The 22708-nt window shown below is 45.5% G+C and overlaps 2 protein-coding genes across 16 annotated transcripts in view; one reads left to right on the top strand and one right to left on the bottom strand.

Moving 5' to 3' along the window:
- The window catches only part of DRC1 (dynein regulatory complex subunit 1), a 41579-nt gene extending 25756 nt beyond the window's left edge, over positions 1-15823 (top strand). The window contains exons 9-17 of the mRNA XM_089528719.1: positions 854-988; positions 3088-3323; positions 4705-4883; positions 5058-5147; positions 5694-5780; positions 6317-6534; positions 9525-9668; positions 14013-14115; positions 15276-15823. Of these exons, the coding sequence (XP_089384845.1) occupies positions 854-988; positions 3088-3323; positions 4705-4883; positions 5058-5147; positions 5694-5780; positions 6317-6534; positions 9525-9668; positions 14013-14115; positions 15276-15338 (1255 nt within the window). The 3' untranslated portion in view covers positions 15339-15823. The remainder of the gene's footprint in view (positions 1-853; positions 989-3087; positions 3324-4704; positions 4884-5057; positions 5148-5693; positions 5781-6316; positions 6535-9524; positions 9669-14012; positions 14116-15275) is intronic.
- A 2321-nt stretch (positions 15824-18144) lies between these two features.
- Positions 18145-22708, bottom strand: part of OTOF (otoferlin) — a 198113-nt gene continuing 193549 nt past the window's right edge. For 9 of the 15 annotated variants that reach the window (XM_089528703.1, XM_089528712.1, XM_089528707.1 and 6 more), the window contains one exon: positions 18145-21180. In XM_089528703.1, coding sequence (XP_089384829.1) covers positions 21000-21180 — 181 coding nt within the window. In that variant the 3' untranslated portion in view covers positions 18145-20999. The remainder of the gene's footprint in view (positions 21181-22708) is intronic. The other 6 variants (XM_089528704.1, XM_089528710.1, XM_089528713.1 and 3 more) reach the window with 2 other exon arrangements.

The raw sequence follows: 22708 nt of genomic DNA, 5'->3' as shown, positions 1-22708 counted from the left end.
CACCCTATGGTGAGACTCTCTGGCCCACATGGGACCATGGCCAAAGTTTTAAAACCCACACTCCACACTTTGAAAACAGCAAAGAAAAAAAAAAAAGCAAGCCAGCACCCCAAGCCCATAATCCACACAGCAAAAGCATGCTCACACTGTCTCACCCCACAAGAAGAAGGTAAAAATCCATCCACCTACCTGTAGAGAAATTCCTGATGGCCGGTCTTGATCCGAAGAGTACACCTGGCAAAGGCAGAACAAGTCCAAAGGCAGAAAGCCAGGAAAAGTCCAGACCAACAGTGGAACCAAGAGTTAGAGCTCAGAAGAAACTCTTGCTCAGACAGTCCACAAGGCCAGACAAAGGAGCAGATCAATGGAAGCCGGCTTTTGTTTCTCAAGCCAGGCCACCCCCCCAATTTCGTTAGCCAATCCAGATGATCAGCTTGATTTCTCAAGCCAATCACTGCTGCTAACGAAATTCAAAATTCGCGCCAAAGCTAACCCCTAACCCAGCCCCCTTAGCTTTCCGTTAGCCCTGGAAAGCCTGTAGCTGCACTTTGCATCATTTGAATTTCGCGCCGAAATGAATTTCGTAACCCGAAAAATATTTCGTAACCCGGAACAGTTTTCCCCAATCCAACTTTTTCGTATCCCGGAAATTTCGTAAGCCGATCATTTCGTATCCCGAGGCACCAGTGTATTTCTACAGTGGAGATGCACCCTAACATACAAAGTCTTCAAGTGTTTTAGCCCTGGAACACACACTATGTAAGCTCTTGTGATCCTGGCTGCCCTTGGGAAGTGGCTCTCCTGCTCTTCTTCTTTTAGTAATGGAAGCTCCCTTCCCTCCCTCCTTCCTCAGACTCCATGATGTGATCAACAACCTGCGCCTGAAACTGGCCAGACAGATAAAGCAGTACCGTGAGGAGAACCAGACCCTGACTGCGGACTACAAGCGGATTGTGGTGCAGTACAAGGACCTGCAGAGGACGATGAGGTGAGGGCAGGCAGTCGAGTCCCATCTTGTCTTCTCCTTAACTGCTTAAAGAGTTTTGTCAGTAATCCAGTTAGGCTTTCCATTCTTTTTGCTTCCTGAAAGTGTCTTTTTGCATTCATCCCTGCCAATGTCCCTGGTTTTGGTCCGCAATTTTTCTGCTTTCTTTCTTGGTTAAGCTCAGTAATACAGATCTCTTCTTTACACAGTAAGTTCCACAGAGACATTGCATTTTGGCACTGAAATGGAGGGAGGGTCGTTCAACTTCCTCTGGGGCTAGGCATGGTGGAGCTGTGCCTGCCTCTCCTTCTCTCCCTCCAAGGCCAGGGTGGTAGCAGTTAAAGTGGAGGAAGGACTTTCCTATGCCTTGGGCTAGGCATGGTGGAGCTGTGCCCTTCTCTTCTCTCCATCTGAGGCCAGAGAATGTGAAATGCCCACCTTCAAACTGCAAATCACAGGATTCCACAGTATGGAACCTGGCAGTTAAAAGTGGAATCATAGTATTATATTTGTGCACAACTTTTCTGCAGAAGGGTAAAAAGTAAAATTTTAACAGGACAAAAGTGTTGTTGGCTGGTACTTATCACACAGTCATATCTGTCCTGCTGTGGCCTTGCATTTAATTCATTGCTGTGGTGCACCTTTTCATTGATCTATAGGCTCTCAATTTCATTACTGTTCCATTACTGCCTTTGTGTAATAGGTCCCTTCCACAGTTCTGCTTCTTAAGCAGTCGTGTGGTGTGAGCGGGCATGATTCTGCCCCTCTCCCTCTGCCCCCTTCCCCCTTCCCCGGGATTGTAGCTGCCAACACCTTCCCTAAGTCAGCTGCTGTTTACACATTCACACAGCAGCTGACTTCAGGAGGTAGTTGGCAGCTGCAGTTGCCTGCATGGGGCTGTTGTGTGAATGTGCGCACAGCAGCCCTTTGCTTTAGGAGGAAGGAATACCAGCAATTGCAGTGGACAACGCCTTCCTTAAGCTGGCTGCTATGTGCTCATTCACACAGCAGCCAGCTTCAGAAGGCAGTTGTCAGCCACAATTACTCATTCACAGCCCTGGCCTCAGAGGGAGAGAAGAAGCAGGCACGGCTCCACCATGCATAGTCCATAGGCAGATGAAAGGCCTTTCCTCCATTCCAACTGACACTACCCTGGCCTTGGAGGTAGAGAAGAGGCAGAGACAGCTCCATCATGGCTAAGTGGAGCTGGATGGTCATCTGTTGGGGATGCTTTGATTGTGAATTCCTGCATGGCAGGGGGCCGCTAGATGGCCCTTGTGGTCTCTTCCAACTCTGTGATTCTATGATTCACAGGCAGATGGAAGGCCCTCCCTCCATTCCCACTGAAACTGCTTTGGCCTCAGAGGGAGAAAAGAACCAGCTATGTCTCCTTCCCTACTGCCATTCTCTTTTCTTTTTGTGCCGTATCTTTTTTAGCTTGTAAGCCTGATGGCAGGGAAATATCTAATTAACAATTTGTAAGCTGTTCTGAGAGTCTTTGTGGCAGAACAGCAGAGTATAAATACTCCAAATGAAATTCCCTCCTTCCTCATGGGAGGCAGCATTTGGCAATGTGGAAAACAGATCACACTATAGGAAAAGAGATTCCATCTCAACATTATGAAGAACTTCCTGACAGTAAGAGCTGTTTGACAGGGGAAGATGCTGCTGCCTTAGAGGATGATGGAGTTTTCTCCTTTGGAGGTTTTTAAACAGATGCTGGAGGGCTTTAGTTGAGCACTCTCACATGTTGGGGGGTTGGACTGGATGGCCCTTGGGGTCTCTTCCAGCTCTATGATTCTATGACCATGAATCAGCATGGGAGTGGGGAAAAGTGTGATAAAAATGATGCCAAACCAGTATGCTTCCATTCTTAAACTAGCCCAATTGTGGCAGAACAGCAGACTGATGTGATTAGTCCGTAGAAAGTCCTCCTCCTCCAGGACTAGATGGCCTTTGGTCTCTTCACTGAGGAACTTTTTGCAGAGTTGGTGCTCTGCTTCTGAGCTGCATCCCTCTGCCACTCCATACAGCTGTCAGGAGCCACTTCTAGCTTCTGAGTCTAGATGAACTGGCAAACACCTTCCTTTCTCTCAACTCAGACATTTTGCCATTGTGGATGCGGAGCACTTCCTGGCAGTCTGGCTGATGAACGAAGAAGAGGCCAAGCAGCTGATCCGCAAAGCCTTTAATGCTGACAGTGTCATCCATGCCCAGCAGCTGGGATTGCACTGGATTGAGCCTGACAGCTGGTTCCTGCACAATGTGGGGCCCATTGTGCATTGCAAGAAGGTGAAATCAGCTAACGAGTTCGCCCAGGAGGTGTTCAAGTCTGAATGTAAGTAGGCTTCCCTCAAATCCCTTTGCCAAGGGCAGTGGATGTATTCTTCCCAAGAAGCCTTGCTTCCAGTCCTGCAACTAGAAAGCTCATGTTCTGAAATCTAAATGAGGAGCTCGACAGATGGGCGGCATGGAGCCGCCTGTCTTTGCCCCACATCATTGCTGCAGCCACCAAATGGTGTGGCAATGATGCGCTGCCAAAAAGAAGCTGCCTAGAGCAGCGCCGCAAACAGGAAAGAGATGCTGCACGATGTGTGGATGGGAGCCCACCATTATGGCGCCACCATTACATGCTAGGGTTTGGGAGTATGCAGACGCTGCATGCTCCTGAACCCTAGTTTTGGCCCAAGGATGGCGCTTCTCGCAGGTCTGTATTAGGCCTGAGTTACTTAAATTGAAGCTGTTTGCATAAAACTTATTATTATTATTATTATTATTATTAACTTTTATTTATAAATCCCTTTGCCAATGGTTCTGCTTACATGATCTCAAAAATTGGGATTCCTTTGGCAAGTAAATTGAAGTAGGATTGGGTCATGGAGAGAGGAGAACAACATGGAGACCATTCCATGTTCTCCTTGGAAATGAGGGACAGAGGCCTGTGATGCACTAGGGTTCAAATCCCCACCCAGTCAAAGAAACTCATTGAGTGACCAAGGGCAAGTCACATTTTCTTGGCCTTGGAGGAAGGCAAAGACACAAACCTCCCATGAATACTAAATCTTCCCAAGAAGACCCTATGCCAGGGTTGCCATAAGTCAGATTCAACTTGAAAGCACATAATAACAGTTTGGTGTGCCTGATTTATACCATTTATTGACTGTCTACTAACCAATGAGCACATAATCTCCTGTATTTCTCACTGGAAACTCTTATTTATAGGCTGCCTCTCCCGCAGGATTGAGGTGGCTTACAATCACGGATACAATACAATATAAATACAACATATATTAAAACACCATCAATTCCCCCCATTACACTATATATAATAAAATAACATGAACAATTAAAACAATTTCCTTTCCTTAACCCTCTCTTCCCTTTTTCATGCATCATCTAATATTAACCACATGTTTTTGACCATCCATGAAGCCTCTAGGATTTGTTTTCAAAAACAGTTAAGAGTGTGATTCTCAGTATGTTATATCTAGTACCAAATTCGATGCTTGCCTAGAATTGTAGGATTTGCGTAATCCTAGGCATGACCTTGTTGGACCATTTTGAGAGTGAAATTCAAAAAGGGAGTTGCATGCGGATTAGTTCTGGAATCCCTCAGACCAAACTGCCCAGGACCTACGTTTCCTCTGCCAAGTAGTTCTCATTGTTCTGGCTCTTTCTGTGCTTTGCTGCCACTTCAAGCCTGTGGTTCTTTCCCATAGCAAGCAAATCGCCCCAGGAGGCTTCTTCCCCATCTGTGGGAAGCCCAGATGAAGAGAAGGCCCCATCCCCCAAGGAGAAAGGGAAAGAGACCCCAGAGGCTGAGCCAAGGAGCAAGGCACTCTGGTCCCTCTCAGCAAAGACCATCAAACACATCCTGGAGCTTCTCTGTGACGAATCGGTGAGTAGCTCAATGAATAGCTGGCTTCAGGCGGGAGGAATGGGGTAAGCTGGTATGGCCTTCTGCTGAGGTTGGCAGCTGCCTGGCCTTTCTGTGTGTGACCTCCCGGACTCCTGTCTAACTGCAGCCTTGGGTTAACCAAAGCCTCTCCTTCCTGCCTTCCTTCTTTGCCAGGGCTTCCTGATTGAAAGCAAGCTGCGGAGCCTGCTCCAGCCCTTGGAGAAGGCTGACCGCACCCTCATGAAACTGGACTCCATCTTCTCAGTGAGTTTTCCTTCTCTTGCTCTGGTTGGAAGGGCTGGTTCTTCTTTGTGGTCTCTGCGCCTTGGACAAGTGCTTAGAATGTTCCAGAGCTGAGTTAGCTTTCAATGGGAACTCCACCTCCTTTCCCCCAATGATGTATGCTTCCCCCTCGTCCCTGCCAAAGCTGCTCTGCCCGCTGTTTTGATGTCCGCTGAGAAAAGGGAATAACAGGGACCTGAAGTGGAGGGGAGGTAGGCTGGGTTGTGGGAAGGCACAGCTGGCCACCCAAAGAATGACTGTTAGAAGTTACCAACTGTTATGGCTATCCAGCCTGCCCCAGCTGGAGGCTCTTTTCCCAACAACAAACCACATTGTTTGGGCTTGAACACACTTCATTTGAAGGCTCCCTTGCTCCTTTTTTCCCTTGGGGTGGCAGGTTCCCTTGCCTGCCTCACCTCTTTCCCCATTGCCCCATCTTTTTCAATGCCTTAATGACGTTGAGTTACCAATTCGGCCCTTGCTAGCATCCAGCCATCTGACCTGCCAGCCTTCTCTGCTTCTCTCCAGGCCCTCTCAATTGACAGTGAAGAGGACGTCTATCAAATGACAGAGTTCTTCCTGAGTTTCAAGGCTCAACGGGTCAAAACTGATCAGGTGAGGTTTGCAAAACCTTCCCTCAGTCTGAGCAAAAGCAAACATTTTGCTGATCATTGGCCTCCAGTCAGCAAGTCTTGAATTTACTTGGCCCTGAAGCCATCTCTGTTCATAATTTATGGAGTTCCCACAGCTTTTCCTGGGATTCAGTAGCTGATTAGTGGAAGGAAACTCCCCATCTATGCTCTTCAGAGATTCACACACATGGCCTGCTGGGAATACTGCTTTTACTAATAGCGAAATTTCACTTTTGACTGTGACAGATGGATTTGGTGGCATCTTAGGACTTTTCATCACTGCAGTTCTCAAATAGTATGACCACTATTTGTGCTGGTTGGAGGATTATGGAAGTTGGGGTCCAAAATGTAATTTTGTAGTTCAGAAAGGTAACTTTTCTAAGCTCTACCTTTGGCCTTCTCTTTCCCCCTTTAGTCTTCTCCAGGTTTCTTCTTGGCTCTCCTTCAGCTGTTTGCCACCACTCCCTGAAGCCCCAGTGAAGGGAGAGGATTCTCTCTGAACGTCTTTTTCTCTCTTAGGACATGGAAGCACTAGTGGCAGACCTAGGTGCTGAAGAAGAATGCCCAGAGGGAGAAGAAACAGAGGCTGCTGCTTCCGGAGAAGAAGCCTCTGCTGTGCCCGAAGAGGAAGTCAAAGGCCCTGTTGGCTCAGCAGTGCCCCTCTCAACAGCCTATATGCACCCCAACGACATCCTCAAGGCCCTTAAAGCTTTTGTGCGGGAATTCCAGAAGCAAAGGTGCGTCTGGCTGAGGACAAGGTGGATGAGGCTGGTCTTAGTGTCTCTTTTCTTGGAATGAACCAGAACAGAAGGCTGGGGGACAGCAACTCAGAGCCAAACACACTATGGAAATAATCCAGATTGAGACTACTTTAACTGCCCCAGCTCAGTGCTAGGGGATCCTGGTAACTGTAGTTTGTGGTGGCATCAGAGGTCTCTGACAGGGAAGGCTCAATGTGTCACAAAGCAACAGTTCCCATTATTCCCTAATATTGAGCCAGGGAAGTTAAAGCGGTCTCAAAGTGGATTATTTCTGTTGTGTGTTTTGGCCTAAGCATCCAGTCTGGGGGAATGGCTTTAACTCATCGGAAAAGTACTGGTTTCCATATAACGGTTCCCAGATTCAGCCCCCAGCATCTCCAGGGAGGACAGAGAAAGTCACTGCAAATCAGGAGGGGGAAGAACATGGCCCCAGAACCACATGGCGCCCTCCAAGGCTCTTTTTTGCACCTCTCAACAGATGTGCCTTCTCCAGGCTACCCTTTTTATCTGTTTTATTATGTTTTAAACTTGTTTGTGGTCTGAATAGAATTGTTTGTTTAATTATGTTTTATCTTCTGTAGGTTTTTAAAGCTGAACTTGGTTTTAATTGCATGTAAGCTGCCTTGGGTCCTATGCTTGGAAAACAGCAGTATATAGATTGGTTATTTATTAATTAAAGTGTGTATTTGGGGGGGGGGGGGGTGTATTTGTCCTGGAAGTCTCCAGAAGTAACAGTTCACCTTTTAAAGCACTTTGCAATGCTTAACAAAAACCTCCTACTCATTTTTTTTAAAACTAGAAGGGGACTTCTGTAATTTTTGGGGAGGGGGATGCTTGGCTGCTTGTGCAGCCCCTAGAAGGCCTGGGGCAAAAAACTGGCCCTTAGATCCACCATGATTGCCCATCCTTGGTGTAGAGAATGCAGAGCTGGGTGAACCAGTTGTCTGACTTCTTGTAAGGCACCATCTAGCTTTACTGTGTTTTTAACATAAGGAGTGAGATGTTTCTATCTCTACCACCTTGTTCTTAAAAGATGAGCATGATACAGATATTAAATAGAAAAACAGTTGGATGAGGTTGCAGTCCAGAGGAAGCATAACATGTTTCACACCATCTATAATTCTGTGAAAGAATTCTCCAAAAGGAGTTGAAGTGTTGTAAATGACCAAGTGGATTCCAGCCAAAATGGTTCATTCCTCTCCAGCCTCACAGTCCCAAGACAGAGAGGATCTGGGGCTGCTTTTGACTCAGTACAGCTGCCAGGTGTTCCCAATAATACCTGAACTGTGCTTAGACAAGCAAGGACCTAAAGGTTGCAGTGTACACACTGGTAACATCAAGGCTGGACATCTGCACTCTACATTGGGCTGCCTTTGTACAAATCCAGAAACTCCCAACTGCTTCTTCCTGAGTTCAGAATATGGCAGGCAGTCTGATGACGGGTACATCCAGGAGTGATCACATCACGCCAATCTTAAAATTACTCCACTGGTTGCCAATTAGTTTCTGGGCAAAGTACAAAGTTTTGGTTATTACCTTTAAAGCTGTACGTGGTTTTGGTCCAGGTTATCTATAGGATTGCCTTCTCCCATACAATCTGCCTTGTATGCTCAGGTTCTCTGGGAAATGTTTGCTCCTCCAACCAGCCAAGACTGGACTGGCAATGGTTTTTCAGAGGACCTTTTCATCTGCTGTACCTAGACTGTGGAATGACCTGCTAGAAGAGATACGACAGCTTAAAATACTGACAACATTTAAAACAACATTGTGGGCGGGACCCCCGTGCCCGCCATGGGCGCCCCTGGGACTGGCTCCATTCTACTCTGGAGTTGGTTCACAAACGGACCCTGCAGCCGGGATGATGCTTGCAACGAGAACACAACTTTATTCACTCTTTCCGAACAGAAACTAAAAGAAATACAACGCGGGTGCCACAGTTCCTTTCACTGCCACCGTCTTCCTTCAGGGACGCTTTCACAAGGTGTGGTGCCGGGCTGGGCGATAGTCACTCACGGGCGTCTCTACTCGCCTCCTGGGCTCTGGGCTGAAGTCCGAGTTAGGAAGCCGCCGCCGCTCTCTCAAGGACCACCACGGCTCTTCCCCTTCCTGCTCCCCCTCTTGTCTTATACCTATTTCCGGGTTCCACGGCTGAGGCCGGGCTCCCTCGCCTCTCCGCGGACACGCCGGGTGGGTTGTAAGGACGGGCCCGACTCGCACCCGTCCGCCGGGAGCGCTCCCCTCCCAATTCCTCTTCTCTACTCCGCTGTCCCCAGGGTCCTCGCCTTTCCCTCCTCCGTACCTCTCTCCGCGCCCAAGTCTTCCGCCAAGTCTCCGCCCCCCGAGCGCCTCTCCCTTCCTCCTTATTAAGGCCCCTGGCGGTCTTCCCCGCCCCCAGGGTGGGGTCTCTAATTCCTCGGCCGGGCCCAGCTGTGCTTCTTCTTCCCACTTGCCTGTCTCCCTCTCCCCTGGGTCCTCAAACTCTTCCTTCGCCCGCTCAACCCGACCCAACTCTCTCTTCTCTTTACAAACATTAAAGACACATCTATTCCAGCAGGCCAAGTTAATTTTAAATCATGACTTTTTAATTTGCACATTTTAAAATGTGTGTGTGTGTGTGTGTGTGTGTAATGGTTTTATAGTATTGTATTTTAACTGTTGGTTTTATGGGTTTTTTTAAATTGCATTTTGTATTTTAACACATTGTACCCTGCCTTGAGCCTTCAGGAGAGGCAGGAAAGAAATTGTTGTTGTTGTTGTTGTGGAATTTCAAAATGGCAGCTCACAATGGGGCCTTCCTCTTGTGTGCACAAATCCAGTTTTGCTCAGTCTGTTGACTGCAGATGGTGAGGCCAGCACCAAAGGGGCACTGCTGTGGATCAACTCTGGACTTGGTGTTGGTGGGGAGGGTAGCCTACCTCAGTTTCAAGCACTACAGTCCAGGTACTAGCTCTTCCTTTCTACTCCAGGGATAAACGCCCCCCAGTGAAGAAAGCCCGGGAAGAGCGGGACAACTCCAAAGACTCAGAGTACTGGGACGCACTGGCCCACATCATTCCAGATGGGAAACTGAAGTTGTGGGATGCACTGATTGTTGGCCTGCAGAAGTACTAGTAAGTATTAGGACTTTATTACACATGGCTTTTAAACTCGCACCTTTGGCAATATGTATGAGACAACTCCATCTCAGCCTCATCTCTGTCTTGTCCTTAGAATGCACTTTGTCATTGATCGGGAAAACCTGCCAATAAACCCCCAGTCACAATAGTGTTGCTCCTGAGGTGTGATAAGGTACTCCCATAGCAGTTCCATGGTGTCAATGCCTTCGCCTCTCCCTCACTGATCTAAAACAGCCTCTCTTTTTAAAAATTCCGGTTGATATGCCACCTGCATCTCTGCCTGGACTGAAGGGACCTTGAAGCAGTTGTACATGCACTGGTAACCTCTTGCATTGGTTTCTGTAATGCGCTCTACATGGGCTACCCTTGTGCCAGGTTCGGAAGCTGCAATTGGTCCAAAATATGGCAGCCAGACTGGTCACTGGTACTTCTAAGTCTGACCATATAACACCTGTATTGTTTGTATGTACAGTGCTGTGTAAATCAACAGCACTGTATAAATAAAGCATAAAAATAAATAAATAAATAAATAATATCACTTCACTGGCTGCCGATCAGCTTCCAGGCACAGTACAAGGTGTTGGTTATTACCTTTAAAGGCCTACATGGCTTGGGCCCGAGCTACTTGTGGGAACACTTCTCCCTAAATAATCCGCCCCACGCTCTCAGAACATCTGGGAAGAATCTATTGGAAATAGAAATGACTAGATTGGTCACGACTTCCCAAAGAACTTTCACTGCCACTGCCTCTACATTATGGAATGGCCTGTCGGAAGAGATCCATCTTATTACTACCTTGGTCGCTTTTAAGAAGGCAGTCAAGACAGAGCTCTTCTGGTGGGCCTATCCATTCGAACCTGTTCAGGGTATCCATCCATCAATCCTTGACGATGATTCTGTGCAATTCTACTGTTATAAAATTGTGGCACTATGATAAATTAGCTTTTAATTGATATTATTATTGTTGATATGATGTACTGTATTATCATAGAATCATAGAATCATAGAGTTGGAAGAGACCACACAGGCCATCCAGTCTAAACCCCTGCCATGCAGGAAATCCAAATCAAAGCATTAGATTTATTCCTTTTTATTAATTGTATTTGTATGTTTTTATCAGGTTGTAACCCTGCCTTGATCTGCAGGGAGAGGCAGGGAAATATAAAATTATTATTATTGTTATTATTATTATTATTATTATTATTATATTTGTTTTTAACATGTTGTTGTTAATTTGTATTAGCATAACTCCAGAGTTGCATTTAAAAGCCACACACAAACACATGCAAGGCATGCTAGGTGAGGCATAGGGCAGGGAGGCAAGGTTAAGGATGAAGGTGGAAGAGAGTGTGCAGGACTAGCAACAGCCTTGTCGTGCTATTGAAGATGCGCAATAGGGAGTGCTCTCAAACTGGCATGTATGCCTTTCCTTTCTTTAATGCACTGATGGTGAGAAGAGATGTTGTATTATTAAAGTCCTTAACTGTAGACATAGTTGTGGTGGTCCACCCCACTCTCCAACCTATTTTCTGGTGATACCTGTAATAGGACAACCAAAATAAGCAAAATATATCACACCAGCTTTCTAATCACACTGTTGTCTTCATTAGGCAAAGATAATAAATGACTTGGTTGTGGTCACAGGCCTGTATCTTTGTTTGGAGATCTTGTAGAAAGCATCTCTTTGCCATGTGTATGAGTCACCTGGAAACTAAGGCAGTAAAATAGAGGCAACAAAGTTTGGCTTCTCCTTTTGAAGTGACAAAGTGCCCCATTCTGAGAACTGAGCTTTCCCTGAAGGCCACTGTGGAAGAAGACACAGCTGCTCTCTCAAGAAAGCTCCTGTACTGTCAGCCTTGGAGGCAAATTTAGTGTTGGAACAGAGCAAGCCTTCAGTTCAAAAATATCCAGTTTGCTTCACCTTGTCTTGAAAAGTTTATGTTAGTCCCAGTTTATGATGATGCAAAGGGCCCTTTTATACAGTATGATTCTGCCATGGCTGCATCCTGTGGAATCCTGGGATTTGTAGTTTGGGGAGCTACTAGAGCAGTGATGGTGAACCTTTTAGAGGCTGAGTGCCCAAACTACAACCGAAAACCCACTTATTTATCGCAAAGTGCCACGTCCCTCTGGCTTTCTAGTGACAAACTCTAGTGAACTCTGTGTTGGGACAATGGTACATGTGCCCACAGAGAGGGCTCTGAGTGCCACCTCTGGCACGCGTGCCATAGGTTCGCCACCACTGTACTAGAGATCTCTGCCTGTGAATAGAAAATGTCCCTCCCTAAACTGTGAATCCCAGGATGCCAAAGTATGTTGCCAGTTACAATAGACTTAAAGTGTTGTGAATGTATTGTATGCATGCACCCACCTTAACTCGCCTGCTGACTTACGGTGACCCTGTGAATTTCACAGAGTTGTCTTAGGCAAGGAATATTCAGAGGTGGTTCACCATTCCCTTCCTCTGATACTTGCTGTAGTTAACTGCCTTCAAGTCACCTTGAGTTTATCACACGGGGAAGATCCTGTGCAGAAATGGGAGTTTAAATAGGGGAAAAAACCATAAAATCGGGTTGATTTTCACACAACGTCGTTGTTAAAGTGGTGTTAAGCCAAACAGAAAGTAGGCGGAAAATAGATAACAACGTGTGTGAAAATCAACCTGCTTTTTCAGGTTTTTCCCCCAGCTTTTAAATCCTATTTTTGCACAAGATTTCCCCTGTGTGATAAACTCCTTACACCTATGATCTGATAGTTTCTTGATGGTCTTCCTTCCAAGTATTAACCAAGCCAGCCCCTGTTCAGCTTTCAAGATCAGACAGGCTCTGGTGCTTTCACATAAAGTGTGCAAGGATCCAAAGTCTACCTCCTTAAGTATAAGATCAGCTAGTTGTGGCTGTTTTCGAATATCTTCAGGTCAAAGAAGGTAGAACCTTGCAATGTATCATCTCTCCTCTCGAGGACTGTTCTGTCTCCTGCCAATGCTCTCCTTCTCGGAAAATGCCTGTGCCGGGGGTGAGCCCTAATAGTGAGGTGGAGGAATGCTTGTTTCTTCAAGACCGCTGTGGCAACCAGTTGAACCCCACAGTAATCTCAGTTTGGAACATGCATGAATAGAGATGCCCCTTCCCCACCACCACTCCCTCTGTGTCGTGTCTTTCTAGATTGTAAGCCTGAGGGCAGGGAACCGTCCAATTAAAAAGATTGTATGTACAGCGCTGTGTAAATTTACAGCGCTTTATAAATAAAGGTTAATAAAATAATAATAATAATAATAATAATAATAATAATAATAATAATAATACCGATACTTGGGTAGAATGGATGTGAAGGCAAAGAGGGCTTCCCCCTTTTCCCCTGGTTTGCTAGACTGACTTTGACCTTTGTTGCTTAGAATCCTAATCAGTTTGTCTGAATTTCTCTAATGGTTGGGTAATAAAAAGGAGGAGGGGGGGGAGAAATAAATAAAAAGAAATGTGGCAGCTCCTTTAAGACTAACTGGTTTTTATTTTTGCATAAGCTTTCATGGATATAAATCCACTTCTTTGGATGCAGTACAGAGTGGTAAATACTTAGGCATCAAGCATATTTACACAGCAGTGAGAGTAGGATGGAATGTAATAGGATCTTGAAAGATGTAAATCATAGCCCTTACCCTAAATTTCCCAAGGGCTGCATAAGGTGAGACAGGTCTTTCAGATCTTTTCAGCAGCCAGTTAGTCTGGATATGTGAAAGCAATAAATCTGCTGACCAAAGGTCAGTATCCCAGGGCCCAAAATTCTCCCTGATAAGATCTGGGTGAGTTCACAGATGACCATTTGAACAACTACAGTTGCAGATATGCAAGCTGCCCTTATATGTGCCATATTTATTTATTTATTTATTTATTAAGAGTATTTATACCCTGCTGTTCAGCCACAAAGGTTCTCAGAGGGGCTTACACATTGTTAAATAGACAGTTAATTGTTAATTAATTATATTAATTAATTAATCTATGTAGCATGCCATGAACCATTGTCTTTGTTCATACCTTTGCTATTAGGTTGAAATGTGTGAATATAATTCAGTTGTACAGTTTCTCTTTCTAGTCTTATAATAATAATAAATAATCAAGTATTTATTTATAGCCTGCCTTTCCCTTTGGAGGATCGAGGCAGGTAACAGCCATGAATGTTGTTAAAGTGTTCAAGGACTGCAACCAGGAAATCGCTTATTGTAATATCCAGGAAGTTTGAAATGTTCTAATGAATGGGATCACTGCATGCAGAGTCTTTTCCCATGTAATATTTAAAGCCCATTCATCCTGACATGCTCTCGTTTTCTTCTTCTCCATCCAGCCACATTCTGACTCAGAGGGCAAAGCTGATTGCCGAAACAGATGGATTGCACCAGCAGAACAGAGAACTTCGGATGTTGCTCCAGCAATATCTCCAGTCTCCGGTGAGCAAAGGGGTTTGGAGCAAAGGGGAGAAAGGCACATGTACTCTGGCAGGAGAGCTGCATCCCCTCTCTGGGAAAACCATCTGTCTCTCTGCCACAGGCATTGTCTCTGCCCAGTCACAACAAGGCCATTGCAGCCATCAGGTGCCTTTTCCTGCACCAGGAACTGTCACTTGCCCACTAGGATCTCTCTTTCTCTGCGACTGGAAAGAGAGTTGAAGGGGAGGCATCTGACCAGCCTTTATTGAAGTGGTTACCACCTGATTTTGAATTGTCAGATCATAGGGTTTTCACAGAAATAGACATTCAAAATGTCCTGTACAATGCTAACCAGTGCTAGTTGTGGTGCCCTGACACTGTCTCTGAGAGATGTGCCAGTGTCATCCTCTTCCCGCCTCCCACACTCACACTTCTGCCGCTTTCCAGTCACTGTTCCCTAGAAGCCAAGCTGACTAAAGTGGGACCATTGTACTTTGAACATATTGTGAAAAGAGACGTCTCATTAGAAAAGGCAATAAAATGGTAAAATGAAGGCAGTCTCCACAACTCAACTTCTGTTCCCCCCCTCCATGAATTTTTCTATGTTCCCAAATTTCTAGCATTGCAGTGGGAGAAACATGGAATACCTTTTGCACCTATAATGCTTTATTAGCTATGTTTGCCTTCCTTTGGTGACTTGGCTGTGCTTTTTCTTTGGAGTCCTAAACTCTATTTCTAAATGCTCTGCTGAAAGTTTGAAGTTACTGCAGTGCTAATAATTTGGGGACTCAAGGGAAGTTCAGTTGGGGAGGAGGACAGAAATCTTAATTTATGGGGGCAGAACCATCATTACCACCCTGAAGCTTCCAACCAGATGAGCTTTGGATGAATCCCGCTGGGTTGGTATTTTTTCTGTGTCTGGGTCTCCAGCCATAGGCACAAAAGCATGCATCAGGATCAGAATGTTTTTGTGCTCCTGTGAAGTTATAAATCTAGGGTAGCAAGTGTGTGTGTGTCAGAGAGAGAGAGGGAGAGAGGTGACAGCCACCTCTGGGACACTTTTAAGCATCCCCTCTGCAGTAACTGATTGAACCTCAATTGTTGCGTTTTTAGGCTGGGCAGGAATGGGCTTTATTATTTGGTGCTTATTTGGGCTTTATTCTGCTCTCTGTCTTTTCCAGGTGAATGCGGAGCTGCTTATCCCGCCCACCCACTTACTGAATCTGCAGCTTAATTCTGCATGACCTGCTCCTCCGCAGGAGGTTTGGGGGCTGCTTCATTCCCCAGAATCCTCTCAACCTTGCCTGGTCCATGAGAAGGAGCCATTCCAGTAGGCCTGGATGAACTCTGCAGAGCCAACAGTGAGGACACACTGGTTTACCAGATTTCTCCCCACATTGGATTGGAGTGGCTGTTGGAGCAACATATCAGTGAGTGTGTCCTACCTTGGACTGAGTCACCCAGTTCTATCCTTGCATTGGATAGGGACTTCTCTGGGAACTGGGGCATATAAAATGTGTCTCACAAACATCCTAACACATACCTGAAGGGGTTTTGGAGTGCCCTGAAAAATCCTCATTTGGCATGTTTCAGACAGCCGACAAAATAAAGTACTGTCCTCCAGAAATGCTCTCTAGAGCAGAAACCAGACACCTTTGTTAGTCTGGACAGGAACCTTCAGAAAGATATTTGTGTATGTGAAGTAAGACAAATAAATGGTTCATTGTGACACTGTGGTCTTTCTTGAGTGATCCTTGCTGCAGCTTCAGGAGGCAAATGAGTAGACTGAGAGATATGAGTGAGCAGGTAGGAATCACAAACCTCTGGAAATCTGCAACTGCTCTTTTTGAGCTGCTCATTGTGTTTCAGAGTGGATTTTGTGTTCTTCTGAGAAACGAAAACGTCGGTGCCATGAGCCTAAAACTCCAAGGAATGCAGCTACTCTAATAGCAGCCTGAATGCCGATGAAAAAGTGCTCATCCAAGTCTTGTGGGGCCTGAGATACTTCCTCTGTTGGATTGCTGCTTGTGGAAAGTACCATAGTGTTGCTACAGAATCTGTGCTTGGCAAGAGAGGTCAGATCCCTCTATTACTTATTTATTATTATTATTATTATTATTATTATTATTAACTTATTTATTCTTTATTAATAAATAAATAATAAATTACAGTCAATGGTACATAACTTGAGATATACTTAGCTACATAGCAGAGGCGCTAAGAAACACTGCTAGTGAATTGTGAAGATGTGTAACATGACAGTGGCAAGAGTGTACTGATGCATGTTGGCACTCCCTAGCTGGTGTCCTGATGCTCAATAGGACTGCTGTCCCTTGAGCCCTGTTGTGTATCTGTCCTGATGAGCAACGGTCACTTGCTGGCTCCCCTACATAGTAACATAATCAAAACCCTTACTGGATATGGACATTACTGTCATCTTCCGGCCTATGAGGGAGTCGACCAGGCAGGCCCAACTCCACCAGGGCTAGCCTGAAGAAGAAGAGCCCTCCCTCCAGTCCATCTGCCTTGGTCCAGGCCTCAGAGGGAGAGAGGAACCACTCGACCTCATCCTCTTTCCCACCACCATTCCCTTCTCCTTTTGTGTCCTATCTTTTAGATTGTAAGCCTGAGGGCAGGGAACCGTCTGATTAAAAATAATAATTGTAAGCCGCTCTGATAGCCATTAGGGCTGAAGGGCGGGGTATAAATACCATAATAAATAAATAAAATAAATAAAATTAAAGAACTTCCCAATTCTAATTCTGCACACCTAAGTCCACCACAACAGGATTGTGGCTATTGTACGTAGGAATATACCATGATGTTGGTGGTAAAATGTTGAGTCAGACCTCTGGAAGACCAAGGAGGAAGGTTGTGTGCATAGTGACCACACTGCAAGAGAGCACGAGACGTGATTCCTGGTTTTATGACAACATAGAATCATAGAATTAGAGGCCCACAAGGGTCACCTAATACAACTACCTGCCAACCAGGAATACAGAACTCAAGCACTCCTGAAAGATTTCCTCCCCATAATTTGTGCTTAAAAGGCTAAACTTTTATTGCAGGTTTTCAGGGTTTAGTTTTGTTTTAGCAACATAGGCAGCTGCCTTTTTGTTTGAAGTCCTTGTTTGTCATCTTGTGCCACTACTGTGAGCGCAGGTCATTCTGAGTCAGAAGGAGGTGCCCAGTGTCCATAGCATGGCTGGCCTCATTCTGATCTCAGCAGCAGGGACTGTGTGGGAAGGCAACCGCCCCGTCATTGCACCGGAGGAAGAGAGTCAATCTGCAAGGTAAGGGGGGAATTTGGGGGAAATTCAGGGGGCCAGAATAGCATCAGAATCATAGAGTTGGAAGAGACCCCAAGGGCCATCCAGTCCAAACCTATTCTGCCATGCAGGAACTCACAATCAAAGCATCCCTGACAAATGGCCATCCAGCCTGTTTAAAGACCTCCAAAGAAGGAGACTCCTCCACTCTCTGAGGGAGTGCATTCCACTGTTGAACAGCTCTTACTGTCAGGAAGTTCCTCCTAATGTTGAGATGGAATCTCTTTTCCTGGAGCTTCCATCCATTGGTCCATTGTCTCCTATTCTCTGGAGCAGCAGAAAACAAGCTTGCTCCATCCTCGGTATGACACCCCTTCAAATACTTAAAAAGCACTATCATATCACTTCTTAACCTTCTCTTCTCCAGGCTCAACATCCCCAGCTCCCTAAGCTGTTCCTCATAGGGCATGGTTTCCAAACCCTTCACCATTTTGATCGCCTTCCTCTGGACACGCTCTGGGGGCAGCAAGTGTAGACAAGTCCTAAGTAGCTGATAATCTTGGCCACAATACCAGCAGAGCCCCAAAACACATCCAAGGAAAGATACCGGAGACCTTTGTATAAACTGCTGACTTGTGTATTCTGCTTATGTCCTTCGTTTTTTATTTCTTCTCCTTCATCCTCTGCCCCTTTCTCCTATCCTGGCTGTCTCATATACACAAAATTATCTCAAATCTGCTCTTTTCTGGCAATCTGTTTTTATTAAAGAACATACAGATTTTTCTCTTGGTCCATACAGAAAAGACCCCGTATTAACAGTGCACAGAGAAACGCACCCACCCACACCCTTCCCACGACAGTAGAGAAACAGGAGCAATCATTTACACACACCTCAGAAAACAAAAGAGGGGAATAAAGCTAGCATGAAACACACAACCCACCCATGTTCCAGGGCTATGAGAGAGGAGGAACTGAACAGAAGCACAGTTGGGCTGGTTTCTCTAGAGACGTGTCACACTGGCGCTCCATCACTTGGCATCTCCATCCCAGGGCTCCTCCTGAACCTTTGCACAAGGCAGTTGTCTCCTGTACTCCTCTGTTACGCTATACAACTATTGTGGCTCAGATAACAGCTGTGGAAGAGTCTGGAAAAATTCTTTTTCTGGGCTGCAACACTCAGAATCTCTGTGCCAGAGTCATTGGTTGCACTGAGTGGGAGATTTTGTGAGCTGCAGTCCAAAAGAGTACTTTTCCTAAACTCTGGGCAGCTGTCTGTCCCTTGCAATATCCTGAGATGCCTTGTCTAGGAGGTGGTCTGAAAAGATCCATGGCTCTTGTCTGACAGGGCTCAGCAACTCACATACGAGTCAGAAACAGTTGTGGCAGTCACTCCAAAGACAGTTCTTGATGTAAGTCTATGGTAGGCCTGTGGATCTGTTCTACTGCTCTTAAATCCCTTCAGGCCATATATATAATGTGTTCACAAAACATAAATGTATTTCTTCTTAGGCTTGGGTCCCATCTCTAAGATACTTCATTATGGTGAAGTATTGGCCCTCCGTATCCACAGATTCAAGCAAACCTTGATTTTTACCATTTTATATAAGGGACACCATTTTATTATGCCATTGTATTTAATGGGATTTGAGCATCCACAGATTTTGGTATCCACAGGGAACCAAACCCCAACGGATACCAAGGGCCCCACTGTATATGCAAATATTCCAAAATCTGAATAACTGAAATCCAAAACACTTTGGGTCCCAAACATTTTGGATAAGGGAGACACAATGCATACCACTGAACTGGCCACATTGAAGCCGTGCTTTAGCTTGTTATCACTTGCATTTCCATAGCAGATAGTTGAGTCTGACAAGCCAGTCTTTAACTCTTTTGTTCCATGCTGTCGTCCGGCTCAAAGGATTTCCTCCCCAATCCCTTTTCCAAAAAAGGATATTCCTTTTCCAGAACCTCCAATATACAAGGAACCTACTGAATACCTGTTTTATCAGAACATGACAACTCTACAGAATGTGCTTCCCTGCCCCATTTAAGTTTGCCATCCTACACCCGTTTACCTAGGAGTAAAGCCCTTTTGAACTTGTGGGACGTTTATGTTACATGATGGGCATGCTGATCAGGCAACCATACACTGATCAAGGAAAGGAGTCACCATGGCAAAAAGAAGCAAATAAAACCTCCATGGAATCAGGGCTAAGGACATTGTGATTTGGGGATGGTACAGTTGCTTTGTCAGCCAACTTCCAACTGTGCCACAGGCTACAAGGAGCAGCCATATCCCAACTTTGGGCTCTTAGAAATTGCCTATCCTAAAATGAATTGCTATCCTTCCATTGTGCTTTTTATTGGAGCTAAGGAGCCTAGCCAAAGATTATCACTGGCCCCCTCACAGTGCAGAGAGACTGGTAAAATGGGGGTCCCATTCCTCGCTCCTTGTTCATATTGCTTGTTGTACAGATATGTATCCATGCACCATTTGCAAAGTTTGTGTGCTTTTGGGGGGGGGAGGGCACTGGGTGTGTTTGGTGTGCATTGGTGCCTGATGGGCATCGGTTCCCAATGCCCAACAGTCACTTTGCCAGCTCCTTTACATAGTAGCATGACAGCAACCCCTTGCAGAATAAGGACATTGCAAAACTGCTTGATTGTCTTTCCCACAGATGTCAGTCTACCTACGTAAACTCCAGTCCCATATGGAAATCCAGCCAATGATAATATGGCGCACTTGCATTGCACTTTTGTGCCTATCTAATATGCACAAGAAATGAAAGGCAAGGAGTCCCAGGAAAAGAGACATGTCTTGGCTAAGACCATGTGGAGAGCTCCTGGCTTGGAGACAAACTGATTATCACTACAAAAACTGTCTTCCTGGTGAGGTTTCATCTTCTATCACATCTTGCAGAATATAAACTGACTATCGCTTTTGCATTAAGCCTGTAAAAGCCAAGAACAGCCTTTCCCACGTTGCAGACCCAAGTCCCAGAACCATAGGCAGCTGGATTTATCCACAGATTCAAGCAACCATGGCTTGAAAGTACTTTTTAAAAATATTCCCAAAAATAAACTTTCATTTTACTATTTTATATAAGGGACACCATTCTACTATCCGTTGTATGTAAAGGGACTTGAACATCCACAGATTTTGGTATCCACGGGGGGTCCAGGAACCAAACCCCAGCAGATACCAAAGGACCACCGTATTAAGACAGGTCCAGGCACAGTCTTTATTCTCACTGAAAACAATGGCGGCGTGAGACACCCACCAACGTCTGAGACGCAAAGTGGCCGGAAGGCCCTTGTGCTTCCAGCCCCTCGTGGAGAGACACTTTGTGGCCTCTGCTACGAAAGAAAAACAAAACACAAAAAGGGAAAGGTTGGAGGTGTCAAATTCACACAGAGCAAAAACGGAAGGCCAGTTCACCTCCACCCCTCTGTGTCCTCTTTGAGGCACCAGAAACTGTGCCCTCCCTTCCACTAAAATAATCATAATGACAATGGTAATAACAATAACAATAATAATCCCCAAAGAAATGCAAGGAAGCCACAAAAGTGAAACAAAGAGACAGCGATGATGGAGAATGGTGGGCTCAGGAACGGAGGCCATGGGGAGCTTCTTCATGCCCCCAGGAGCTTCTTGACCATGTAGCCAGGCATGGAGTAGAGGAAGAGGGCCACCATGATGAGAAGCAGGACGGCCAGGACGATCTTGATGATCAGCCACTTGTATCGGGTGCAAATGAGGTATCTGATAGACTTGAGCGGGTTCAGGAACCAGATGAAGGAAGTATCCGGACGACTGTGGGGAGGCAGAGGGAAACAAAATGGATGAACGCTTTACTGAAGAAGTAAAGAAAAGGTACAGACTTTCTTGTCTCCTCAGACAAACAGGGCATCTCAAAATGATTCAACACAGGATGAGGATATTTGTGTATTTTTTAGCCTACACAAAAGCCATGCCGGGGGGGGGGGGGGGGGGACAATGGCACACTTGCTCATGGCACACCCATCATGCCACACAGCGGGCTCGTGCCCCATTATTTTCAATGGGGTGTGAGCATACACGCTTTTTCCCTTACGCGGGGGAGGGTCTGGAACGGATCCGTCACTTAAAGGAAGTGTCTAATACAAAGTGTTTGTTGCATTGTGCATTGTGCAACTGACTGTGCTTCTTGTACAATGGAACCAATGTGCAAGGGGCTGTTTCACATGGAAGATGATTGTCCAAAAATGTAGAACTGCATGGCTAGAGTCCTGCTGGTCAGTGCCAGTTAGAGGAGATATATTGACTTAATGGTTTGTAGGCAGGTAAATCCAATTGATTCAATGGCTCTACTTTAATAATAATAATAATAATAATTTGTTTTATTTATATACCGCTATTCCAAAGATCATATATACAGTGCTGTGTATAATTACAGCGCTTTAGAAATAAAGTTTAATAATAATAATAATAACAATCATAGCGGTGAACAGCAAGTAAGCTAATTAGCCCCCAGCAGTCTGGGTCCTCATTTGAGCTCCCTCCTCGGAAGGATGCAAGCCTGAGTTGAGCTTGGTCCCTTTTGCTGGTCTTGAACTCGCAACCTTGTGGTTTTGAGTGAATGGCTACAGTACAGGCATTGAACCACTGTGCCACCAGGGCTTTAGTTGGGATTCTGAACTTTATTGCATAAGAACAAAAAGTCAAACCAGAGCAGGAGAATAGTGGCTTTCTTTGTGCCTCTCCGCATGCCATGATGGCACTTCCATTCCCTTGCAGAGGAAGACAGTCATGAAAGTATGTCTTCTGTTGTGCTGGAAAAAAACATTCAACAAAAGGCACACGTTTAGACCATTTCCCTCAGGAAAAGAGCGGAAGCGCTATGATGGCATGCGGAGAGGCACAAAGAACGCTGCTGTCCTCCTGCTCCATTTTGGTTTTCTTTGCTCATTCGATAAGGGTCTAAAATAGGCTTTTGAAGCCAATGTGAAATAGATACATATGTGGAACTCCTGAAATGGAAAAAATAATTGAAAAATGCACAAAACCTATTACAGCTTCCCCAACACGGAGAGAGTTGGACATTTTCCATTCTTGTGAAAATCAGGTACAGTTTGAGTATCCCTTATCCAAAATTCTGAAATGTATTGTGATCTCTTCAATAAAGTCCATCCATCTGGCATGTGGCCTTCCTCTCTTTCTACTTCCTTCCCTCCACCTTTCCTAACATTATTGTCTTTTCCAATGATTCATGCCTTCTCATGATGTGTCCAAAGTATGACAGTCTTGGCTTCCAGGGATATTTCTGGCTTGATCTGCTCTAGGACCCATTGGTTTGTCCTTT

Source organism: Sceloporus occidentalis, unplaced genomic scaffold, assembly GCF_023333645.1.
Source record: "Sceloporus occidentalis isolate IW3139 unplaced genomic scaffold, rSceOcc1.0.p SCAF_6, whole genome shotgun sequence".
NCBI classification, from domain to species: domain Eukaryota; kingdom Metazoa; phylum Chordata; class Lepidosauria; order Squamata; family Phrynosomatidae; genus Sceloporus; species Sceloporus occidentalis.
Note: the sequence above shows the minus strand (reverse complement) of the source record. Positions and strands in the feature narration are given on the sequence as shown.